The sequence below is a fragment of the Formica exsecta genome, unplaced genomic scaffold (assembly GCF_003651465.1).
Source record: "Formica exsecta isolate Colony F162 unplaced genomic scaffold, ASM365146v1 scaffold72, whole genome shotgun sequence".
NCBI lineage: Eukaryota > Metazoa > Arthropoda > Insecta > Hymenoptera > Formicidae > Formica > Formica exsecta.
The window spans coordinates 209,179-236,418 of record NW_021853485.1 but is presented as its reverse complement, the minus strand read 5'-3'; the positions used below and the strand labels follow the sequence as shown (position 1 = coordinate 236,418).

The window sequence follows — 27,240 nt, the reverse complement described above, 5'->3', positions numbered from 1 at the left end:
ACAAAAAATGGTGATTTTCAAATAATGGCATACCGTGGCGTTTCTTTTAATGATGTGAGCTCTTTTACAATCGGGGAATTTAATGTCAATGTTAAGTAAAATTACTTTTTTGTTCCCTCGATTGAGACTTGGGAGCAAGACAGTACAATTTAAATCATTGAGATAAAAGTTTCAACTACCCCGTAACTTCTTCGACGCAAGTTTTACCACGTTTTTTTTTTTCATTAAAATAACCATAAAACTCAGTTCCCATCACAGTTGTGCTCATTTGCTTCCTACTCATGCTCCTGTTTATTTTATTAATGACAGTACATAGAAAATTTATTTTTACGTTTTTACGCCGACAATTATGAAAAAAGAAAACGTTACTTAGAACGAAAAAATTTTACCTTTACCGCACAAAACAATTTTGCCTTTACGAGTGTGTATGTATGTGTTCTTTATCCATAAAAAAATTTTATGTTTGGATTGCTCTTTGAAATGCCATCTCAAGATGCCTTTTATTTTTTACAGTCGAAATCAGAACTTTTACCACGCGAGAACCCTTGAATTTGCTCTTTTACCAGCATTCTCGTCAAAGCAATTTCTTCTTCTCTTAGTTAAACTCTGTCCACTTCTATGCCGGGCACTTCGATAATACGATCGACGATATAATTCAATGGGAGAGGAAGTCCGTCTCAGAGTGCCATTTCCTCCTAAACGGATCACGCAGCCCAGTGATTTTATTCGTCGCCTTTCGACGACATCTTTCCTTTTCCGCCGCAGTCGAGAAATATATATATTTACCAATCCCTCATTCTCTACCACTTCTTGTAACATTCAAAAGCTGTCAAAGCTTGTGTATCCGCGTATACATACGCTCACACATTTATAAAATGAGAAAGAGTATAGAAAATGCAGCTTAGAAAATCTATGCAAGCTTCATTCTCTCTATTTCTTTTTCTATCTTTCTGTTTCTCTCTCTCTTTCTCTCTCTCTCTCTTTTTCTCTTTCTCTCTGTCACATCAGCCTTTGAGATGTTACATTGGGACGAATATCGTCGACAAATCAAATGGAATAAAGCGAGCAGGGACCAGTAAAGAAATCGAAGCTCTGAGAAGCCAAAGTCTCTCGAGAAGAAGTGGAAAAGTATAAAAGTCAAAAGCGACATATGTAAATGCCCATTTATTACAGCACTATTGCGCGACGATTTTTCTTTTTGCACATAATGCTTTGTCCTATCACGTTTCTTGCGCACTACATTTGACTTCGATGAAAGTAAGATTTAAAAATAATAAATCTCTTGACTTGTATTAATGCTACATATAGAATTAACTCTTATGATTCTTTATGCTTATATTTATCTTCATTTTTATATCATTTTTGAGATGAATTATATCAATTATTTTAAAAGAGCAATACAAGTTCTCATAATTTTTTAAAATTAAAATAGTTAACAAAGTAAAAAAAAAAGAAACTAAATCTATAGCGCTGTAACTTATGTAAACAGCATGAATCAGTATGATGTCTACGATATATATGATGCTTCTACTTAGTTATTTTGTTTGAAAATAACATTTATACTTTTGAAATAGCGCTCTTTTTAGTATTACCTAGATATTTTTCTATTTTTTGTGTTGTTTCCAATTCACAATTTTTATTTGTATCTTAACCAGGATTCTTTCTTTTTTCTTAAATACAAGAGCTTCGAACCACTTTAATACGTAAGTATTATTTTGTCTTTCAGGTGGATATTACAGAACTTTGTCCATCAGCCACTGTGCTGGCACAACAATTGACCCATGTGGAACTCGAGAGACTCTCTTACATCGGACCCGAAGAATTTGTGCAGGCCTTTGCCAAAGTGAGTTTAGTTCTAACAATTATATATCTCATTCAGCATTTTTCAAAAATGTTTTTATAACAATTTAACAACATTATTATATCGTAGACCGTTAAACACTATCATTTTAATTATCCCGTCAGGAGTCGCCGCATTTAGAAACATCCTTCAAGGATATGAAGAAAACTCGAAATCTTGAATCGTACGTTCAATGGTTTAATAGATTGAGCTACTTTGTAGCGACGGAAGTCTGCAAGGTAAATATCATCATTTTAAGAAATATTAATATTCTTTCAATATTTTAATCTTTGCAAATCTTTTGATACATTTTTTTTTTTTGTTTTGAGTAACATCTAAATAAAATCTTTCAATAAAGAAAAATCAAATCTTAAAATAAAAAAGTATTTTTCAAAACTGTTAGAAAATTTTCGTGTATGCGTGCGTGTTTGTATAGGCTTCACAATCATTTCATTTTATTCTTTTAGCATGCAAAGAAGAAGCAACGCGTTCGTGTCGTCGAATATTGGATCGAGACTGCTCGAGAATGCTTTAACATTGGCAACTTCAATTCCCTGATGGCGATCATCGCTGGCCTTAACATGTCTCCTATATCTCGCTTGAAGAAGACGGTAAGTGTGTGAAAAAAGTTCAATTGAAATTTCTTTTAACAGGTAATAATAATGCTTGTTTTATATACATATATGCAGAATAAAAAATAATAATTAGAAGAGAAGAGAGAACTATATATCTTTAATAAACCGCACATATACATATAATATACATATATTAAAGATAATAATATGTATATATGTATATATGTAACAAGTATTTTCTGCGATGGATATTGAATCGGCGCAATTGTTCAGCAAATTTTATTACGATTTTGCAGTAACAAGTTTCGCGAAAATTGCATCCGGCAAATTGAAACCAGCATCGATAGATTTTATTCGCGCGGAGGTATCCGGGGGACAATGCATGCATATATATTTCCCAATTTTTCAATCGCGCGAGAGCGTATCTGGAAAGTGCGAATATCCGCGGGACTGTTAGCGCCCCGATGCATTTTTTGCGCTAGGGTGTAGCATCGGGGAGATAATGGCGCAACGACACGACTGCTATCCCTGTTCGTTTACACCCCTTCGTAGGATTGCACGCCAGAGCAATAAACGCTCTGTAATCCTCGTAAATCGAGCGTGGTGACGCTCAACATTGAGCGTAACAAAACGCCGAAAGCCAAATTTCCGCGTCGTTTCTCCACAAAAAAAAAGAGCGAAGGAGCGAGGGCAATTTTGTTCGCACTCCTCCACATATAATCGGCTTAGTCCAAAAGACGAGCCATTAACAAAATTCTTTTGCCATTTTTAGTTGAAGGAAATTAAATTTTTTTAATTTTCGTATAATTTATACATGTATGTAACAATTAGTAAGAGTACGCGGTTGTACGCGATATTATTTTTCTCCCATCTCTCGAACGCAAAAGGAGACGTTAGAGGCAATCGTTATTGACGGAAAGAAAGGGAAAACAGAGCGATCAAATTGACTTGATTGAATTTTTCCTATTGCGGTTGACGCCGCAGGAAAGACCCGAAATGTGGCTCGTGCGATCTGGGTTAATTAAAAAGTTTCAAGTCAAACGGCGTCGCTCGGCAACGTTGTCCTCGCGTCATTGCGTTCCTTTCGTCTCGTTGGGAATTAGCTAATTGCCCGACCAGCGTTCTACGCCCACGGGAGGACTCGTGCCATTACGTATTCTCGATTTCCACGCGAATGCACTATGTCCAGGAACTCCTTTAATCCGGTCGTCGCGCTCCCGACGGAATGTTCTCTCGGATAGCACTTCCGAAAGAGCTTTCACATATATTGAATATTCATCTCAATAATAATGAAACAAAGCCCGACGAGAAAAAACTTGATTTTTAATAATTGTTGGTTGTTGTATTGTTGTGTATTATATTGTTATATATAACAGATTTATTATTTATTTATTTTATGGATCTAACAATAAGTATAGTGGATATAAATTGAAATCTGTATCTAAGAAATTCTCATAGACGTGAAGAACACACGCACATTATCTAGTTTAAATATTAATCAATGACTAATTTAATAACGTGAAAAGAAAATAATTCAACAATTTTAAATACCAATGTTAATAATAATATACTAAATGCTCGTACTACTCTCTCTGTGACAGAGATATTCGCAATGAGTTAGAAGATAATCAATCATGATTTAAAAGCGATTAATAATAATAATGATAAATAAATAAATATCAGAATTTTTCCGGTATATTCTGATATATTCTAGTATACGCGAGAGTAATGCATAATCGACTATTATGATATGCATCAATTAATTATGATTATCATAGTCCACTACTCCCGCTTAGCTAATGAGGAGCTTATTAAAGCGCGAAATGATCGACTTTAGATTTAGTAATAACAGCCCAAGGAAAATTTGGAGGGAAGAAAACAACAGCAAACCAATGTTATCTTTTGCATCTATACACACACACTATTGAGAAAATGAAAAAAGAACAAGCAATATGTCTATTTTAAACATGATATAAATCATAAATAATTTTACATACTGACATATATATGAAATATATATTTGAGAATAATACAATAAATATATATAATAGACAATTTTTGATGGTTTTATATTTTTCGGGAATTGTATTCATATATAGCAATATTTAACTCGGAAAATACAAGTAGCATTGAAACACTTGCTTTTCTTTAAATATACCATTTATTTAACATAAAATTTAGTTCTTTTTCTCTCTTATATTTACTTTTTTTGTTGTAATATATAATCAGTAATATATTTTTGAATATAATTTGTTTTATCAGAAATTGGAATAATATAGATCGTTTCACGACTTATTTTTCAGCATTAGAATATAGCGTGGAACGCCAAAAAAATGACATCAATGCAAGATACGATATCACAGCAATGGGGATTAATTTACTGAGTAAATAATCTGCAAAAGACATTTTTGCCAGTGAAAAAGATTTTTCGCTTTTCAAAAAGTTAATTATGTTTGTTCACGACTATTCGCTTTCATTCCGCGTATTCGCATCGTCATTTCATTTTATACGCTGAAAGATAATTTACGTCCGTAATCTTGCTTGCCCGATGATGAGATTCTTTTACTTAGTAAAGCAAGTGTAGAAAAGATAGCTTGAAATGGAGTTTTCTTAAGTTGCAAATCTTCAAGTAACAGTCGGGAAATGATAAGTATACAGATAAGAGAAAAAACAAGAAGAAATACTGCTGGAAAAATAATTACAAAAAAGAAAGTAACATAAAAATGTAATAGAACTCGTTATCCCTTCCCCCGCATCAGAATTTATTTCTACAGTAAACATTAAAATATTTGTTACATACAATTATATTATTCAAAATTACTTACATGCTATATTATAATTGGAATATAGATCTTTTTTTTTTTGCATATGTAAAATATTTTTGAGATTTTTTGTTATTTGATTTGATTAATTTTATTTAGTTATTCTTTTTCCGCGTAAAATTATGTCTGCTAATATCATTTTGTCCTATTTGGATAGGAATTTATCAATCGAATTTTGAAAAGTTTTTTAGATTTCCTTAATAGAGATCTTGAAAAAGCTTTCTTTGAAAGAGATTCCTGATTACTTGCATCCCTTGCATCACATATCTATTTTTTTGCTGATCTTTTTCTAAAAAGTAGATTTCGTTTCTTCCACACGCGATATTCCGGCATCTTTTCTATCGCAGCCAGTTTCAATTTACCGGATCTGGCAGGAGTCCCCGATTGCTACTGTTTTTGCTCTAGACGAGTCTTTCCGGTAGAGTCGAATCGAGTCGGACCAAGAAAAATGGCTCCCATGATAGGCAAGAGGTATTCTCTGGAGATCAGACAAGACAGAATCAAGAACCAAAGTTTCGATGAACAAAACAAAAATTTTATGAAATAGAAAATTATTTATAAAATTTAACTCTGATTTACTGATTTAATAATCTTAAATATATATTTAAAAGATGGCAGATATATGCAAAAAAGAGATGTGAATACAGAAAGAGATTCAAGCCTCAGAAAATTTATTTTAATATTTAAAAAAAAAGAAAAAGTAGACAAAATAAAGAGATTGAAGAACGATAAATCGCTATCAGTAGAGTTTGTTATAATAAATAGAGATTGAGATTAGAAGATGTAACTGCATTTCGATCGTATCTTAACTCTGAGGCTTGAATCAAATGCAAATATTATCCATCGAGTTACAAAATTCTTAAACGAACGAAGCATGCTTTTCACATCAGATTAGAATAAAGAACGGGATTGAATCGAAGGAAACTGCAAATGAACTTGAATCCTGAGATATCAGCTCAGATTTGTATCGCGCTGCGAATATTTGCTGTTGCACCTAATAAATAGGTGTCACAGCTAAGATGTTCGCTGTCCATATATTACGACTGAAATCTAGTTACTACACGCAGTTTTTAGCTACAGCAGCTAATTTTTTTTTCCGTGTTGTTACTCTACGCGCAATAATTTTGTAATAAAATAGGTAACTGGTTAGATATATCTGACATATATCTGAATGGTTACACGTCTAATAAACAGATGTCAATACAACTTTGGGATTATTATAGAGATCGAGATTATCGATTCACAACACGGAAAAAAAAATTTTCGCTACCATAGCTAATCATGGTTTGCAAAATAAATTTCTAAACTACAGCAAAACGGTTTGCTGTTGCACTTAATAAATAGGTATCACAGCTAAGATGTTTGCTGTTGCACCTAATAAATAGGTGTCACAGCTAAGATGTTCGCTGTCCATATATTACGACTGAAATCTAGTTACTACACGCAGTTTTTAGCTACAGCAGCTAATTTTTTTTTCCGTGTTGTTACTCTACGCGCAATAATTTTGTAATAAAATAGGTAACTGGTTAGATATATCTGACATATATCTGAATGGTTACACGTCTAATAAACAGATGTCAATACAACTTTGGGATTATTATAGAGATCGAGATTATCGATTCACAACGTGTCAAATACAACGTATGCCTAAACGCGACGAGTTTTCTCATAGCTAATTAATTTTCGCTGCTCAAGTTCAGTTATGCATTTCAGACTGCCAAACGGCCATATCAATTTTGAGAAATTCTGGCAGCTGGCGAAGCAGGTGACTGAATTCATCGCGTGGAAGCAAGTTGCCTGTCCATTCGAGAAGAATCCGCGTGTCATTGCCTTCCTTCAGGCGAGCCCCGTGTTGACGGAAAACAGTGAGCAATATTTATTCTATCCCACTGTGGAAAATACGTGAAAATGATTGAATTCGACAAATTTCTGTCCTTTTTTGTTACAGCACTTGCGCTAGCATCTTTCGAGTGCGAACCGCCCGATAACAATCCGGAAAAGGAACGTTATAAAGCTTTAAAGTGAGTATCGTAACATGTATTATATAGAGACACGACATCTTTTCCGAAATATATATTATTATTTTTTTTTAAGTATTTAAAATATACTGAACAAAAACGATGGAAATTGGGACACAATGGAATTTCTTTATATCCAATATCAATAAAACAAATTTTTGTTGTGCGTAATGTAATAAAGTTGATTGAATCTCTAAACGATTCTGTTATCAATATTTGTATAAGTAAAATAGTTTTAAAAACTACTTGCTTTGAATAAACGTACAAAGCAAAAAATAAAGCTTTTATTGCAATTATATGTTAACAGATCTGAGATGAATGCCCAGTGAAAGCGAGCTATTCTGAAACATGCCGAATGGGAACGGTATTGATATAGATATACATGTGGAGATACATTTATAAATATTAATATATTCATAATCGTAGTTAGTTTATCCGTGAAGAAAATGATGAGAGGAAAAGATGAAGAGCAGATGGAAGATCGCGACAGCTGACTAAAGTATTACTGGGACGACCTACGTGAGATTAGGTATTTCTGTCTTGCGAATTTTTATGATGATTAAAAATTTTCAATGACGACTTGGCATCGTCGGAAACATCATTTAATCGCGATCTGTACAATCATCGCTTATCTTTCTGTTACATTTTTTTTATTTTAATTGTATTTTAATTGTATTTAATTTATCCATTTTAACTATATACAATTTAAAATATTTAGTATTAAATTCTCTCGGTTTTAATTTGGATGAATAAACTTTTGTTGATTATTCGACATTTGCAAATTATTATCGCGAAGAAAATATTATTTTTGCAATGCAATAGTTATAATTTTTATTCAAAATTTGCGTTTTATTTTTAAAATCTAATAATATTGGGGATAAATAACTGACACTTGCGCCTAAAAGGCAATCAATATTAAAATGCGAATTGTCAATAAATAAGATTGTACAGATCGATCGATTTCGATAGTATTTGTGGGAATCATGAACTCCGACCATTTCAATAGCCAAAAACTTGTATGATCATCGTGACCATACTAGTAAATGTTGAGTTATGCACACCTCGAAGATGATTGTGAAATTCGCTCGACAATGTCGCGTAGCCGTAAGTATAGTTCCTAAGCCTTCGACCCGTTGGCAGCTTTTCTCTCGAGCGCGAGAATCGAATCGTGCTATTCTCTTTATATTTCCGGACATTTTCCGGATACGATGCAAGGATTTCGGATTCGCTCGAGAAAGATGCGATCGACGTGCTCGATCTTTTGTACATAGTCCTTTTGATATACGTTAACAGACATTTAGGTGTGAGAAGTAGGGTCGTTCCTGTAGAATAAGCCCGGGCGATAAATTTGGGAGAGATAGGTCGTAAGAAAATCTCGTCATGCATGTACTTAAGAGGATGAGCAACCAATCGCGAAAACGATCAATCGAGGCGAGGAAGATGGAGAAATCGAAAATATCGGCGATTTGACTGACATGGCTCGGCCGTGTTTCTCATGCGTTTGACACAGATTGATTCGATAAATAATAGTCGCCGTTTCCGTTTCTCCTGTGACGCACGCAAAATAATCCGTGAATGAAAAATTTACTTGAATCCGGATTTACGCGCGATATAGCGATCGAAATAAATTCGGTTGTAATAATAATTTCGTGTGATTTTTTGTAAAGTTTGACGCGAGTAAAATGGGAGATAAATAATTTGAAAAGACATCTTAAAGCGTTGTAATCATAAATTATTCTTGCAAATTATATTGTGACATACGTAAATTTACGAAAATGCTTTCAAAATTCATCAATATTTATCAACGTTCAATTAATCAATTAATCAATTTAATCAACAAATTACTAATTATCATAAAAAATTCAGCAGTAAAATATGCTTATAAATGAGTACATTTGAGTGCCAAAAAATTAAATTATTGTCAAAAATTGGCAGACCAGTTTTTTCCGGAATGAATTAGGCTCGGTATTAATTAGTAACGTGATTATTAAATGTGTAAATGTAGTATACCGTGCCTTTGATCGAACATAGAAAAAATGTATTAAACGCAAAATTTACAAATTATAAAAAAAAATTTGAAATATTAAACATCAAAAACATATTCTTAAAGCGTGCGTCACTGTTCTCTCCGCGAAATTACGTATATTTTCCCCGTAAAATCGATGTCTTCGTAGCAAGTGAGATTACAAATCTGCCATAAAATACGTCAGATAGAAAGAGAGAGATAATATCTACTTCTCTTTTTATATTTAAGCGCAAATACTTGCCTAAATAAATTCAAGAAAAGAAGACATATGTGTTTCCGAGCAGTTATAGGGACCAAGAGTTTGTTTCTCCCGGGTACGTAAACTTTGCCTATGGCGTGAAAAAGTACCGGAAAATTGCGATGGCACGATCGAAGGAGAAAAATAAAACAAACTGTTTCGAATTTCGCTCACTGGGTCACGACTTTGTGGCCTGAGAGAAAAATTGCATGCAAATCGAAACGCGTTCCAAATCGCGATCTCGTTTACCTGAAACGGATGTATACACATAAATTGAAGAAATAACAATGTTATGTAATAACATTTCACGATTCTTCGAAACGATAACACGCGTAACGAAATATAAAATCTCTTCCAACTCTTTCGTTCCTCTTCTCTATTCCGTTCATTCCCATTTGGTCCTTAATAAAAATTTCATATCTGTTCTAATTTCTTTTTGCGATCAACAAAACGATCAATACTGATTGTCAGAAATAGTCAGTCGTGGTTTTTTTTTTTCGTTGATAAGAAAGATTTCTCTTTGGATTTTTTATATGCTGTCGAGAAGCTGGAGACAATCTCGATTTTCTTTCCTTTGTACACATTCTCGTAAATAATGCATTTTTATGAGACTTGTATTTTAATCGCGTTTTTCTCTCGCGGCACATGAAGTAAAAGATCACAAGAGATACGAAATGCACTTAGTACACCAAGTGTACAGAAAGATCGCGTAACAAAGAAAGTATAATTTATTGATCGAAACGAGACAAATTACGCGAGCTCTGCGCGAATCAGGTCATCGTAAAGAATACTCACCTCGATATATTATTAAGATAATTGTTAGCCCATACACAAGTCATTACGAATCATCCACTTTTTCTGTATGTTTTTCGCCAAACAGTGTCTTTATCATTACGTATCATTTATATGCATTTGTTATTAAAGACTCACTCAGTCATCAGTAAATGTGTGTTTTTCGTTATAAAAGGTTTTTAGAATTTTATAAGTAAAATATATTAATATAATAAAAGTGTGTAGTTATAAAAAATGAAAAAAAAACACATGTAAGCATGCGCCGAAACTTGTTGTTATAAACAACATTTTTTTTAACACTTTTACAAATTTACAAGTGCCCAATATATATAATCCGTCAGTTTTTACTTACCATTTACCATGTTATAAGTATATTTGATAATTATCTTCGTCCAATATTATTAACTCGATTAAAATTATCTATATTATCAAATCGATTCGCGAATATTCGAACGAGATCTGGTTATGCCGCGAGCTCGTGGCAATTTTCCCTAAGTGATAACAAAACCGACACATGCACGTTACCGTAAATCAACAATAAAGCAAATTACACCATCATCTTTTGTTTTTTAAGCGACACGCGTGTTACATTGTCAATAATAATAGCGTTATATCGTGATCGCGTATTGATCATGATCCGCTGTTCATTATCGCTTTGACCTTTTCTGCTCGATATCGTTAATCCACTCGAAATCATTCCCGTTCATTTGTTTCGCTCTTCAGATAACATTATATCGAATTTTTTATCATGCCATTTTGTATAATTTATTTAACAAATACAACGCAATAAATTTACTAAGCAAAAATATCGTTGTGAATATGCAACACATTGATGTACAATCCTTTTTATAATGGAGCAAAACATTTTTCTGGATATTGATTTTTCATTTATTATCACAGTATTTTGACCATTAACAATTATCTAATCACTATCTTTCTCCTCGCATTCGACGACACTCTAGCGATGTTCTATAGTTAACAATTCTGTACATAAGAAGAAAATCGTGTGTGTATATATGATTATATACGTATCTGTACGTTTTTTAGATTTAAAGTATAGGCCGCAATCGAATTTAGAAATCAGCGGAAATGGATCCGTTACGCGGCAGAATCTACGACCTAGTATCAGCGACTATAATCGCGGATCGGTCAATCCGAGATTGCCTAATACAACTTTAAAGTATGTTCGTATGTTATGTATGTATGTATGTGTCCTCGAGCGCGCGATTGATTAGAAGATGAAGGTAATTCTTGCTTAATATCTAGTCACTAGATTGTTAGTTTGATTCGAATTTGTGTCATTAAACGGAGCTTGTTTATTTTCTTTTGTATTTAAATTTCTTTTCTTCTCTACTCGAGGTTTATTTAACTTTATCAGAACACGTCACGAATGCGTTACAATTCTGTATAAAACCTTCCCTACTTAATGTATATAAAATTTGTATTAATGAAATTATTATTAAAATATTTGAGAAAACTTTTCTTTTTATATATTAATATTTTACATTTTTATCATTATACTTTTTTCATATTTTTATTATGATATATTTCTTAGTGACACAAATTCGGGCCATTTTATGCCTAAATTAAGTGTATTCGAGTTAAGTATTTAATATATTAATTTCAACTTTAAGCGTACTCGACATTCCCTTAAGTAAAATCATAATTATACTATGCGATGTAGATAGGATATCTCTTTTGTAGAATTCTGCGAGCTCATTCTTGGTTTGTCATCTTATAGCAAATATCTACAATCAATGCGTTTAATATTTTTCAATCTAAATTTTTTTTTACGTACACTGGTATATCAAGCGTATCCAAATCACGTTTGCAAGATTCTTATTCGAGACCATTAATTTCTTGCCAAAAAATAACTTCAACGATCGTGTATCTAATGTGATTCGTAAGTTTTTTTGTGTTTTCAAGTGTTAGTAAGCATAACAAAAATCGATAAAACATATATTCGGGAGGATGAAAGTTTGATTTTCAGTTTTATGAAGATTGTACCGAAAGGAATAATCGTGGCACGATTACTATAAATAATAAATGCAATGAGAGCATGAATTATTCAGCATGAATATTGTTAGTATCGGCGATGTCATATTTTCAAACAAAAAATCACATTGTCTGGCAGACTTTTCTCGCGAAAACATCTTTAAATTACCACAACGTCAATAGAAGCGTCTCGATCGAGCTGGAGATTTCACAGAGAAATAAAGAAATACATATTTATAGAATTGTTTGAGACATACATATATATATATATATATATATATATATATATATATATGCCTTTTCTGTGTGCAAATTCTTAGATTTTTCCAATAATTAACAGGTCATGACTTTGGTACAATCTTCATATGAAAGCGTAAGAAGCCTTTCGAACTTTATATGAATCAATGTTTTAAAATTGTGCTATTTTATATATTGATTACTGTTCTCGTCGTTTTTATATATTTGTCTTTTAAGAAAACGAATAGTGGGAGAGGTAATTCAATAAGCGAACAATAGGAAATTGTTTAGCTTTTGTCTGATCAACTTAAATTATAACAGCGTAATAATGTAACTCGGATATGTAAGTTTATACTGCAAGCATATTGTTTCTTTCGCAACGTTTCTATTCAATTTGTATAAATGCCATCCGTTGAGTTGCCACTTTGAATTGAATCGGGTCAGAGATATACAATGTGTTGGGACTATTGTACATAAAATAGGCTCAATTATGTAACAGCGACAGAAATGCAGCAATTACAATATTACTGTAGAAACGACGATGTCTTATGAAATAAACTGCAAATTAACAAAATTATCACCGACCATATTTATATCCACAATTCTTTGTGGTATGCATTATTTTATATATCGTTTTAGAGAAAATCAGTCCAGAACATTACAACACATCTTGTATATTTTATATTTGCGTTTTTTTTTTTTTTTTTTTTTGGTCATGTCGACGTGGGAATTATTTCTCGCCGCATCAGGAATAAATCAGAAAGAGATAATATGTTGACTTTATTATTCTATCATTTATTAAATTTATCAGATTGATATAATGTATGTAGGAGAAAGGAAAATATACATATACACGCGATCACGTGTGTGTATAAAGTAGATATTTCTTTTACGTACAGTGACAGAAACAATTTTTTTAAGAGGATTGAAGACTATAGAGATGTATTTCTTATTTTTTTCCATATTCGCTCTGATACCTTCTAAATCATTAAAATAAAATCGCTTTACTTTTATTCTCCTATAAAATATATATAACACAACAAAGTAAATATTTTATTATAATATATTTACAAATAATAATAGAATTATAATTCGCAATTGTTGTTTATGTACATTGGCCCGACATGTATTAACTTTTCTTATAAACAAATTAATAAGTAGCACACACAGACACACATATACACACACAGACGTTTTCCTTTTTTAAAAATTTTGTGATTTAAAATTTTATCTACCCGCTAGTGATTCTTTAATTTTTTGATCGATCCAGCGACGATAATACGCAACGCGAACATAAACTCCAGGTTTGTTTGCCTTGCCACAATGCTGACCCCAACTGGTTATTCCATATAAAGTAAAAGCTCCTATAATAAAATTTATTATCACTATAAATATTAATTTAATCTAGAATATAAAATTGAATATATTATTTATTTCTTTCAAAACATTTCAAAGTACTTTAATTAAAGTAAAAAATGAAAAAGAATTATGTTTCTTGATTTTTTAAAATATAAAAATTTTTTGCTAGCTTGGATATTATCCTCCTTTTTTTATTATTACATTAATATATTTTTATAATTATATTTATATTACTAAAAAAGTTCATATTGTTATATATAACTCATTACTATTTTTTTCATTGTGATTAATATAGATTATTTCAACATTACCATTATGATAACACGCCAAAGGACCTCCGGAATCGCCGTCGCACGTATCGATACCCTCGTCAAGATATCCAGCGCACATCATTCCCTCGCTTATAGCACCTTCGCCGTAAACATAGCTAGCCTGACAGATTGATTGGTCCAACAAAGGTACCCAGCCATACCGTAAATCCTTTGATTGCGCTGCAAGACAAAACAACGACAGTTTGATTTATCCTATGAGAGTCAGCTTAAAATAATTCTCCCTGGCATCTCGCTTACTCGTCTTTCCCGTTTCGATGCTTCCGAATCCGCTGATTGTGCAATTGAGTCCAGGTGAATAGTCGGTGTTCTCGGGCGGCAAGCAAATTGGCATGATATCCTTGCCAAGCGAGATACCGTGGCCTTTAAGTAGAATCAAAGCGATATCATTGTTCATCCTGTGACCCTTGCGGAATTCCTCGTGCACGTAGTAATCCTCGATGTTGGCCTCCGCTTCCGTTCCTTCGTCTATCTGATGATATCGAACGCAATATGAAATATATTTTGGCAAATACATTATATAAATATATTCTCTTTGAAATCGCGCGTTTAATTATTTTTACTCACATCCGTGTTATAATCTCCCGCACGAACAAAATAGGTGCCTTTGTTGTAACCTTCCAGACAATGTGCCGCTGTTAGTAGATGTAGAGGCGATATCATGACCGCACCGCACCAATGACTTGATCGACTATGCCCTCGGACTCGTATGCTGGCCTAAAAATTTTATTTTACACACTTTTTATATTTCGTCAATATAACAAAATTTTATCTTAATTCCCAAGTATAAATAAAACTTGGAATTAAGATAAAATTCTAAACATTCAATGCAATATTTATTTTAACATTAAGCTACATTATTTTAACACAAAATATGTATAACTGGATAATAATTTATTATCGTAAAATGTGAAATTTATTTTATAAAATTAATTTACCTGCCAAGGATAGGTGCCTTTTGGTGCAACGTTACCATGTACTACTTTTTGAAATATCAAATCATCATCGTCATTAAAATCTTTGGCGCGATGACCACAATTTGACGGAAGTAGCTCGTCGATGTTTCGTTCTGGAAGTTCCGGGTTGTTTATCCAGTATGACTGCTCAATAAATGAGGGTTAAGAAATAAACAAACAAATTATATAAATTTTATAAAATATTGTTTATTTTAAAATTGTTGCAAAGATTGCCATTATTATTAGCTTACACAAATATTATATATTTTATATATACTAAACATTTTTCAAATAAAATATTTTGAATCTAATTTTTTTTATTTGTATTCAAAGCAATCTAATAGAAGAAAATCAATTTTTAATCGTTACAGTCGACATAATTCGATTAATAATTACGTTACAGTGAATGAAGTTTGTTTTGAATTACCTCAGCATTGTTAACATTTCCAGGTGAGCAAATTACACCTGCGTCCTCATTATGATCACAATTATGTTGGCCCCAGTGATTATGCTCGCAACGATATAACTGCGATTCGTTTCCATGACAGAATACCTATTTTGTGAAACCAAAAGTATTTCATTAAATTAGCTATTATTAATATTATATGCTGTTTAATTTTTATATAAAAGACGGTTAAATATATAACAGTTATAAATTATAAATGTAACACCTCGTCAAGCCATATAGGTCCTTGGCCAGGTCCAAAAAAGCCATCCTTCTTGGCGATTGCGATACCACCATATCCCAAAGATCTACAAATAACAGTTGCCGTGGCATTCGTAAAATCATCGTCGCATACAGTACCCCATACACCGTGATGACGCACTTCTACTCTTCCATGCAAAGAATTGCTACCATTTGCCAAGCGCAACTCGAACGGTGCCTGAAATCGAAGTTGTATCGAGATCTGCAAATTTATTTTTTGCCATTCGTTTAACTTACATCGCAATGTTCCGGACTCTCATCGGAGCGATCTGGGCAATCGACTACCTCGTCACAAATAAATGGGGTAGGTATGCAAGTAGGACTATTATCGCATTTCCAATGACCTTCCTGACAGGTATTGACCGCAGTCTTACATACGATGCCAACAGCTTCTTCCGGTTGACAATTATGGATTCCCCATCTAAAAACAAAAACAATTCAGCCATTAATTTTAGTATTTAGAGGGGGCAATGCGTAATTAATAAAATATAAAATATAAAATAAAGACAATTTTTTTATATATACCCGTTAAAATCGCATTCTCGTAGTGTAGTCTCGTTTCCCCGACACTTCAACTGATCCACCATAAATCTCGTAGGTGGATCGAGATTTCCATAGAATCCACCCGATCTGACTTCCAAAGCTCCGAGATCGAAACCGAGCTCTTTGCAGATGACGTCAGCATTGATCATTCCAAAGCCATCGTCACATACCTGTCCCCAATGTCCTAAAACTACTCGAGATATCGAGTAATTTACAAAGTAAAGAAACAGAGAAAATATATTTGGCTTTTAAAATATTTAATTTAATTTCTTTCTCTTGCGCAATTTTTTTTCGTAAAATATATATATGTAGAAGGTTTCTATTTCAGAATATAATTATCCACAGAAAAAAAAATATTAAATAAATTTCTTAAGAAAATTGATTTAAATCATATATGACATACGCAAAGAGAAATAAGACTGAAATAAAGATTAAAATAAATATTAAGAAATAATAAAATATCATAAGAATAATAAGAATTTGTTGTACGATATTAAAACATGTATTACAATTTATTGTACTACACATTATCATCAAAATAATAAATATTTTTTCAGATATTTTATTTATTTAACTATTTTTGTGATATATATACTTACTTTTTACTTCTATTCGACCTTCATAACTGTTATTTGCACCAGCCAAGCGAATATCGTAATCAAGATTTTCAGCAGTGCAGATATTCTCATCACTGCGATCATCGCAGTCATTTTTGCCATCGCAGACTTGTGTTTGATTTATGCATTTGTGATTATTGCAGATATACATGTCATTGCAGTTCATGCTTCTCTCTCTCATTTCATAATAATCGAACTGCTTATCGGGCTTAAGAGCACCAGTCAACCCAATGTTGCTGTTACTCAATAAACACACATTACCATTCGATCTAAAACAGAATATGTAAATATATGTGTAAACACACACCTGTAAGCCTCATCAAGCTCAAGTAAAAATCTATTTTAATATCTCGTGCAACACGTTTATATAAATTATGCTATTATAAAGAACTAACTTGTTTCCACACTTTATTATCACACTATGAGAATTTATAAAATAGTTGAAAGTAGAAATGTTAATTATATATACGCTACGTGTATATGTGTGTGTATGTATATGTCAGTATTTAATATACTTTTCTTCAACATGGCTGTATTCGCGGATTAATAGATAATAATTTCTATACAAACTTGTGATTAAACGAGCGACAAGTGAAATCGGCTTCCTTGCATCTTAGAGCACAGGTTTTCAACGGTGTGTTCAACCATTTTTCCACATCGTAGCCCTCAAGTTTATGTTTTGCAGATTTTTGAAAGAGACTAAGATCCAACATGCATCTTCTTTCGTCGGCTCCATTTGTACAATCCTAAATTGCATTAATTAAAAGCATTATATTATGATTTAATATATGTGTGAGTATTTTTTCAAACATATAAACATATGTCTTAAAGTAGAAAAATGAATATATCTTAAAAATTTTATAAGAATTTAAAATATCAAGTATATTCATTACATCATTTTAATTAATTTAATATATTTTTACAAAGTAAAAAATTTATACTGCTGCACACAGAGATTGCTGAAAGAGGCTTGATTTAAAAACTCTTTTCTAATTTTAGTAACAGGGCATTTTTAATCTAGACAAATTTTCGAAATGTATTTGATAGCCATGATCCTTCTCTTTACATACTTTTAAAAAATTAAAAGAAACATTGACTGAAAAATGAATTATTTTATATCACACATATTAAATGAATGTGTGCGCATCGTTTATATCTCACCTCCTCTCCATCGCAAACCCATGGGGATGGGATACATTCTCCTGGCATACATTCGAAATGTTTAGGTTTGCATTGGCCAGTCAACATTGACCGTCTTGGATCTAAAGAAAAATTACTTTTATATATTTCTCTTCACTACAATATTTATTTTGTCAGTGTTTCTTTTGATGATTCAACACGGAAAAGTTTGATTAATAAACTTCAAAGATATACCAATATTTCCACAGGCAGGAATATCGCAATATTCATACTTTCCAGGTACTATAAAACACCATGGTCTTGATTCCTTTCCTGGATTAGGATTTCTGCAGTAGTTATGCGTTTTTAATTTATCCCGAACTTCTTTATTAACAACCTGCGATAATAAAAATCAGATTGCATTTAAATTCAATAAATAGCACATTTTTGACATATAATAATAAACTTACATTCACATGTAATTGATGTGCAATTCTTTCATCGGCCCATGAAAGACATGCATTTCCTGATATTGTTACATTGGCTTTACCAGTGTATTGATTTCCTTTTCCGTATACGCAACCTAGAAAGAAGCGAAAGAATAAAATTGCGCGAATAGTGTTTTAGCATCCAAATATTTATCGCAATATGTATTATGAAAGATTATAATATCATATTTTATATCAGAAATTATATCTGGTACACTTCGAAATAAATTAAGTAAAATTTGATAAAATGTAATAATATATAAATTATTTCTTATAATATCATTGATTAATATAAATATACGGAATATATTATATTAGATATAAAATTATGCAATCTTTTTTTTGTTTATTTTGTATATATTTATATGTACCAATATCATCGTAAGGTCTCTTGCAAATAAAGAAATGCCCTTGCGAAGCAGTTGCGCAATCTTCAGTGTCCCAGAAAAAATAATCTGTATCACACGTCGACTCAGGTCGTTCATAACACGGAAATTTTCGTTTCATCACAATACAAAGAGGACGATAGCCTACCCATGGTGGTTGTTTCGTATCATTCATCCATCCAGGCCACCACTTTGTAAATCTGACAAAACATTTTAAAAAAATTTTAAAGTGAAAAAAGGAATAACTCGAGTAAATTTATAATTTTATACATGCAAAAGCAATGATTTGATTGATATTAAAAAGATCGATTGAATAGATTAAAATTAAATGAAATTTATGTTTTGATATCGTTGAAATTGTACTTGAATTTAGCACGCGCGGAATCCGCCCAGAGCCACAAGGTTCGATTCATTGTGGTGAAACCGAAACCAGAAGTCATGATTGAGTTAACTTCCGGATACGATTGCAATAGCAACTCTGACACAAAGTTGTTTTCCGCCTGGCTAGTGACGTCGATGAGTCGTGCATTCCTTCGTGTACAGTGCTCCAATGCTTCGGCATGATTGAGTCCGTTATCAGGATGAGCCAAGTGATAACAGTGTCCATTGTGCGATATCTCGTCCTTGCGACAATGTGCTATACGATTAGGAACGCATCGCACACCAATCGCATCTCTAGCCACGCGACATTCTTCATTGTGTGTGAATCTAGATATAATTATTGTTATAATATTACTGTTATAATTATCACGATATATTTTAGCGTAAAGACTTTTGTTACAATCTGTTTTTTACGGAAAAGATTGCAAATAAAAGATGATCAGAGATTTTTAAGAAACGAGAAAAGCAAGAAATACGAAATATAAATATTTTACTACAATCATGAGAGATCTAAAAATCAAAATTTTTGTTTTTCGATCATTTCTACCGAATGCTGTAAATCTCTTACAGCGTGTATCTTACTTGCATGTTTGAAATCTGGTCTCATTGCCGAGACACGTTACAGTATTCGCAGCGATCCAAGTTGGCACTCCATTGCGATTGTTTCTGCCTTGCCAAGCCATCTCAGCGCCTCTTTAATAAACAAGAAATTTGTCATATCACACTTCTCCATTACTCACTAATCCGAAAAAAGTAAAAAATTCAAAATTTATAAAAAAATTTATGAGAAAATTTATAATAGACAAACATCGAGATAAAAAAAATTCATTAAAATAAAATTTTTTTATATTGAAAAATATGATAAGAAATATGTAATGACCTATTTTTATGTGTTTAATAATTAAGTTTAGATTTTCAGAGAGAGAAAGAGAGAGAGAGAGAGAGAGAGAGAAATGGTATAATAGAAAATCATTATATTGACATGACTTTTAAAATGTAATTTAAATTTTCATTTTAGGTACCTGATATAGCCAAGCTGTCTGCATAAAATATGAGCTTCTTTTAATGTCCAACTATTTCTGGAATCGCATACAATGCCCCAACCAGGTAGTGTACCTTGGACTTCAACATAGCCATCATTAGGCCCCGAACCACCTCTCAAGCGAATCACCTATTAATGTAAATAAATTGTTATTTTATTATGATTTTAAAATTAAATTTTGTAACTCGCCTGTACAACAGATAGATACTCTTACCTGACCAGATATGGGTGTTGGTCGAACGGATTTTTTTGAATGAGTCAATGGTTGCACTGGTTGTACATAATAAACTGGGAATGGAGCTTCTTCTACAAAAAATAATAAAACAAAAATTCTTTATTTACATATTTTTTTAGCTATTATTATCTGTTTAAACAGCACTAGCGTGTATAACAACTTGCATTGCTGATATTGTAAAAGTATGTATTTTTTATATGTTAATGTTTCCATATAATTAATTAAAATCGTGCAAAACATAAGAACACGTGCAAAAGGGCAATACCAAGCTGACTAAACAACATATTGTCTGAATAAAAATCTAATGGTAAGAATAAAATAGTGCCAATGCCATAATCCTTAATATTGCATAATATCCATAAATAATTACTATATAAAGATATAAATATTCACAATATCTCATTGAATATATGATATACATATATTTAAGATATTCAATGAAAAAGAAAAATAGTCTAAATTGATAACAATTCAGAATATTTTATTTTTGCTGCTAATTCTAACTCTAGATTCTCGATTATCACATCGGAATGTTATTCTTTGCAATAAAAGAGAATAATTATTTTGTATTTATTTCTTGCAAAGATTTCATCTATATAGCTAAGATTTAAATTTGATATTACACGATACTTTACGGCACGACAGTACACAAGAAGCGAATTGTAAGAAAGCCATTCAAAGAAGCGTTCCAAGAATAACTTACCAAATTTATTTTTCGCGACTTATTGCATAGATAAAATACACACGTGGATCTGCATTAAATTAAATCCTGAACTTACCTTCCTTAAATGGTGCCGCTTCGATATTAAAAAGTTCGACATCGGTTTTCTTCGGGCCAATTTTCATAATGACCGATGGAGCTGTCGTGGTCTTGGTCTTATTTTCGAAAACTAGTCTGGGCTTCCAGACATTTTTGTCATCTAATACATCCACGTCGTAATCATTTATGTCGGGTTCGATAACATTTGGGGTAGCAGAATCTACATTACTTATTTTTGTATTGCTAGCGCTCCCATAATCATCGTCTTCAATTGAAACATTAGGTAAATTGGATTCGCTTGTGATACCGAAATTATGCGATTCTCTTTCTGTCGTACTATTTGCAAAATCTCTTCCTTTCCTTGATAGCTCAGATTGTATATTTGAAATTCTCTCCGTCGTCGTTGTCATTGGCGTTCTCGTTGTGAATGATGCATAATTACTATCAGTACCTATTAAAAGAGGAATATTTCGTCGGACAAACATCTGGAAATTTCTAAATTGCAAATGTACGATCATTATTGCTGCCGGCTTAATTATTAAAACTTGAACTATCGATAAAATAAACAAGAATACAGCTCCCAGCATTCAATATTTGACCGTCAGTGCTTATCGTATTAACAATAAATAATAATAGCTATAGTTAGTTTCTGCCAAGAGATAATCAAAGTTTAGATGGCAAACAATACAATATGTGCAGAATATTTTAAAATTCAACCATTAAGTATTTATATAGAATAAATAATAAGAATTAATAGTAAAATAAAAATATATGCTCGATTGTTAGATTTAAAAAAATCGACAAAACTGCAAATTAATCCTTGTAAAAGTAATAAAGATAATCACAGAGAGAGTTTGTAAGGGCACATCAAACAAAATATATTGATAGGATAATAATTAAGGCATACTATTGAAAGTATTATTCCATCTGATAGGTTTCTGAACATCATGAATTCTCGAACGTCCTTCATTATTCTCAATTTCTTTTGTGATGAAATGACCTTTTATGCCACCTGCATTGACATATATGCTATTTGGATAAAAGTTTGTTTTTGGATCTTGAGTTGTATTTTTAGATTCTGCGACAAATTATAAAGCGTCATGAGTATAATTCTTATAAAATGTTTTGAGAAATTATATTTACTATTTAAATTAATAATTTGCATCTTATTATAAATAATCAGCATATGTATAATTTTGCGTTTAATAGATATGTATTTATTGTCAAATAATTAAAAGAGTAATAAAAAATTATACCATCCATTTACAGACCTAAATTTACTTGGCTCTTGGGGTTTGAAAAGACATTTGTCCTTGTTGCCCATTGTGTCATTTTTGTATCTGCCTCTCTATCAATCGTACTTTGCGAGTACGATTTATCAGTTCGACTAATAGTGCCTACAAAACATTAAGCTTTCACTCATATTTAGTAATATGATAAATTTTATTTAAAAAATACTACTTTCAGCAGAAATGGATACACAAAAAATTTTGCATTTGTCATTACATTTAATTATCTAATCATCTAATGTGTTGATTCTTATTATACCTATAAATACTTTATTAAATTTAAAAAATTTATATTTGTTATATTTAATTGTTATTGTATTGCGATTGTTCAACATTAATTCCTGAAATGTACATCACAACATGCGATCTAATTTTCATGCATTAACAATTATATTTCATGCATTGTAAACACTAAAGAGTACCATTGTCCATTTACATATATTTTGCATTGTTTATTGAATTAATGTCATACTATAATATATTAATCCAAAAAGCTTTGTACAACTTTTTGCAAAGTTAATTCATGCAGCGTGCAAATATTTGCCAGTTAATTTTGTACGACTGATATTTTATAATTACTATAAACTGCATTATTATTTTATTATAAATTGATTATAATTTATCTTTTAATTTTCTGAATACTAATAGTGAGAGTAATAATAAATAAAAAATATTTTTATATGATAAACAGCAATAAACTATTGTATCTTCATAAATATAATAATTTTATATGTAAAGATATATATGTATAAAAGTGTGTGTTGTATTTGTAATGTATTAAAATAATAAACTAATATATTAATTTTTATTTACCTTGATCCCACGGATGTGTCTGACTTTCCGTTTGTACTTCTCCTCGATTTTCTTGACCATGCCACGTATTTGGTTTGAAATTAGATCTATCTGGCTGATTCCAAGAGATATTTTCTTGCCCTGTCCAAGGAGGAGATAATTTGTCTTGTCTCAATCCATCCTGGATCTGATCCCAACTCTCGGTTGATTTATTATCACTATTTGGAAAAATATTTCCAACGGATGAAGAAGTACGATTAAAACTAGGATGATAAAGCCCAGGAGTCGTCCTATCATAATTTTGTCTATTCGAGGAAAAGTCATAATCGATTTGTCGATTTGCCGGCATATTTCCGTCGGTGTCAAACTTTGTTTCATTATGTCTGTCGTGAAACTGAATGTTATCTTCGTCGTATCTTCCAGGAGGTTGAAACTGCCTCTGATCCGTTTTGTCTGATGCAGCATTTTCAAAATTATGGTAATCATGACGAGAATTATGATTATAATTGTAATTAGGACGCCAATTACTATCGGTATTTGAAGGGTAGTATCCTTGATTATATTGTTGATCACTAGTAGCAGCGACATTAGCCCAATTTGTATTTTCCGAAGGATTCGATGTAGATCCATAATTGTGATAATGATGATGATGATGATGATGGTAACCTTGAGGATAATATTGATAGCCATAATGATAATCTGGATTTGTATGTGCCTGTAACCATGGTCCTTCTGGACGATCGGGAATATGAGTTCCTTGTGGTTCTTGATCATATCTCTGACTTTCCGCTTCTTTCGGATCGTAATTGCCACCGAAAGGACGTCCTAAATTTCCACTTGGTTTCCATCCTAAATTATGCGATCCATGATCTTTGTATCGATTTTCTCCACGCACAGGACTGTTAGGATCATGATAATTTGTAATGGAACGATTATAAAATGGTCTCGCGGTTGTCCACGTTGGTATCCATCGTGGACTTAAGGTTGTCGTAAATGGTCTCCATGTTGATCTATATGTTGGACTCTTTGTCGTGCTATATCCCGATTGAAAAATATGATTACGAGTGTTAGTTGTATGATTATAAGGGCCTGAATTCGACCATGACGTGATACCTCTGGCTTCGGCAGATGGTGACCAAGTACGAGCTCCTGTCCTGTAAATTCCATCACCGGATTTATCTGTAATTCAGAAATTATATATTTCAATAATTTTTAAAAAAGATTACTCTAGAAAATATTAATCAAAAAACAGATTTTGCTTAAATAATTTAGAATTAATTGTATAATTTTATTTAATATTGATTGTTAGAGAGTAGTATAAGAATACAGAATTTTTTCATCAAGATGTTGAAAAAAATATGATTGCAAATTATTTTGAGAAAAATGCCGTATTGTACTAAGATTAACATTGTTTATATTATTTATTAATATTATACGATCACCTGTTTTACAGCTGGGCACATTGTACGGCCAATCACAAACCGTCGTAACAGGATTGAAGACTGTTCCAGGACCGCAATCCATTATATAAGTAGCACCGTTTGCACATTGGAGAAACTTTTTGCATGTCTCTGGATGAGGTAATAATCCAGTAAAATACGCAGGGCATGTAATTCTTTTTACGTCGGTATATGCTAACTTATCGCGTCCGAAGCTCGAATTTAAAGATGTAAGTGGTATTCTTTTGTCATCCTCGTTAGGTTTAGAAGTATCTGTAAAACGCAACAGATTTAAATCATTATTTTACGCCATCGAGTTGTTTCTCCAAAAAAACAATTGTTTATTACCTTCGCAACCCTTTACATTGTACGGCCAATCACAAACCGTTGTAACAGGATTAAAGACTGTTCCAGGACCACAGTCCATTATATAAGTAACACTATTTGCACATTGGAGAAACTTTTTGCATGTCTCTGGATGAGCTAATAATCCTGTAAAATCCGCAGGGCATATAATTCTTTTTACTTCGGCATATGCTGACTTATCGCGTCCAAAGTTCGAATTTAAAGATGTAAGTGGCATTCTTTTGTCATCTTCGTCAGATTTAAAAGTATCTGTATAACGCAACAGATTTAAATCATTATTTTATCAAGCCATCGAGTTATTTATTCGAAAAAATAATTATTTCTTACCTTCGCAACCTTTTACATTTCGCGGCCAATCACATACACCAACAGTAGGATTGAAGACTGTTCCAATGTCGCAATTCATAATGTAGGTCACACCATGCGCACATTGCACAAATTTTGTACAATCTCCATAATGTGGTAATAAGCCAATCAAATACGGTGGACATTTCGGTTCCTAACAGACACCAAATAATCGCACAATAAATTCAGAATACATTAATATATAAAACGTACATGATAATAAAAAAAGAATAAATATAGCATAAACCCACTATCAATTTTTGCAATTTCCGATTAACTAATTGGGATTCAGAATCTAATGACTCTTTAAAATCGATGAATTCATTCTCGTAACATCTCACTTTATGTGGAAAATCACACTCCAAGGTGTCCGGATTAAAATGAGTGTTTGGAGCACACGGTTGGACAAATGCACGACCCTGCCAGCAATTGACGAAAAACTTGCAATCTGGCGGATAAACAAATTGCCCTGTAGAATTGTGATCAGGACACTGAACGCCCAACCGAGAATCATACTTAGCCACTTTGTGATGAGGTTTATGCGAAAGAACTATATTTTCCTTTCGTGGTTTCTATACAAAAAACAAAAAATTAATATTAAATTAAATTTGGAAAAAAATTCTCTTGTACACCTTTGCTATTTGTCATTATTTTTTGTCATGTTATATTACAATGTAAATATCCAAAAAATACTATAAGATAAGAATTAAGACAAATTAAAAAAATTTTTTTTTTTAATGTAGTTTTTTCTCTCTCCCTCTCTCCCTCTCTCAAATATTTTGTATACATATTTTAAAACTTAGTTTTCTAACCCTTGTTATTTAGGATTTTGTATGTTTAAAAGATCTTATCGTATGCCTTTGGACTTTTATATCATATTAGTTAAGGATATAAAAGAATAGTCAATAACAAAGATACTATCAAAATTTATCATATATTCAGATAAAGACATCGTGAGCAAAACTAATAAGCTTAAATTTTTTGAATATACAGACACGAAACACGTGCTAATGTAAATGTTCTCTTTATAAAAACGGATCTGTTTAAAGATTTAAAAAGTTACCGTGCTATCAATAGCCACGCCTTCATAATCCTCATTCTGAAATCCCACATTTATTTCCTTAGTTCCTTCATTTCTCTGTGGATGTTTATGCTGAAAATCAATCTCGTTATGAGGCCGATTTCCGTATTTCGATTCATTCTCAAAATGCCCATAATTTTTATCAAAATTAATTAAATCTCTGTATTCAACAGGAGGTTTCAGATTTTCTCGTTGCTCCAAATTATCAAATTCCAAGTTATGTTGTTGCTCAGGAATTTGCTCGGAAACTTGAGGAGGACCATAATTCTCAATATCAATCTGTGTTCGTTGTTCGATTTCGCTGCCCGAAGCTTTTCGCCAAGAGCTCCAATTTTTTGTGTCAGATTTAGGCGAAACGTTGTCCCGCGTTAGTTGTTGCCATTTTAGAGAACGAGGTTCTATTTGAATGCTGCGATGTAGAAATCAATCAAAATAAATCAATCATAGTTTTAATTTTTATTGTA

The 27,240-nt window shown here is 32.0% G+C and overlaps 2 protein-coding genes across 2 annotated transcripts in view; one reads left to right on the top strand and one right to left on the bottom strand.

Moving 5' to 3' along the window:
• The window catches only part of LOC115243590, a 273,190-nt gene extending 260,072 nt beyond the window's left edge, over positions 1-13,118 (top strand). The window contains exons 9-14 of the mRNA XM_029820717.1: positions 1,727-1,843; positions 1,966-2,079; positions 2,308-2,451; positions 6,910-7,102; positions 7,186-7,258; positions 7,563-13,118. Of these exons, the coding sequence (XP_029676577.1) occupies positions 1,727-1,843; positions 1,966-2,079; positions 2,308-2,451; positions 6,910-7,102; positions 7,186-7,258; positions 7,563-7,584 (663 nt within the window). The 3' untranslated portion in view covers positions 7,585-13,118. The remainder of the gene's footprint in view (positions 1-1,726; positions 1,844-1,965; positions 2,080-2,307; positions 2,452-6,909; positions 7,103-7,185; positions 7,259-7,562) is intronic.
• A 438-nt stretch (positions 13,119-13,556) lies between these two features.
• Positions 13,557-27,190, bottom strand: LOC115243589 (the record flags this gene model as incomplete). Its single annotated transcript, XM_029820716.1, has 26 exons — positions 13,557-13,907; positions 14,214-14,393; positions 14,472-14,703; positions 14,799-14,948; positions 15,170-15,331; positions 15,615-15,740; positions 15,859-16,071; positions 16,131-16,314; positions 16,419-16,626; positions 17,036-17,322; positions 17,624-17,799; positions 18,215-18,315; positions 18,428-18,569; positions 18,643-18,755; positions 19,032-19,246; positions 19,410-19,754; positions 20,010-20,120; positions 20,450-20,598; positions 20,684-20,775; positions 21,484-21,915; positions 23,567-24,724; positions 24,988-25,257; positions 25,333-25,599; positions 25,678-25,849; positions 25,947-26,267; positions 26,759-27,190. Coding segments are annotated over 26 exons (6,375 nt in total), but the record flags the coding sequence as incomplete, so codon positions are not given.
• Positions 27,191-27,240: the final 50 nt, after the last annotated feature.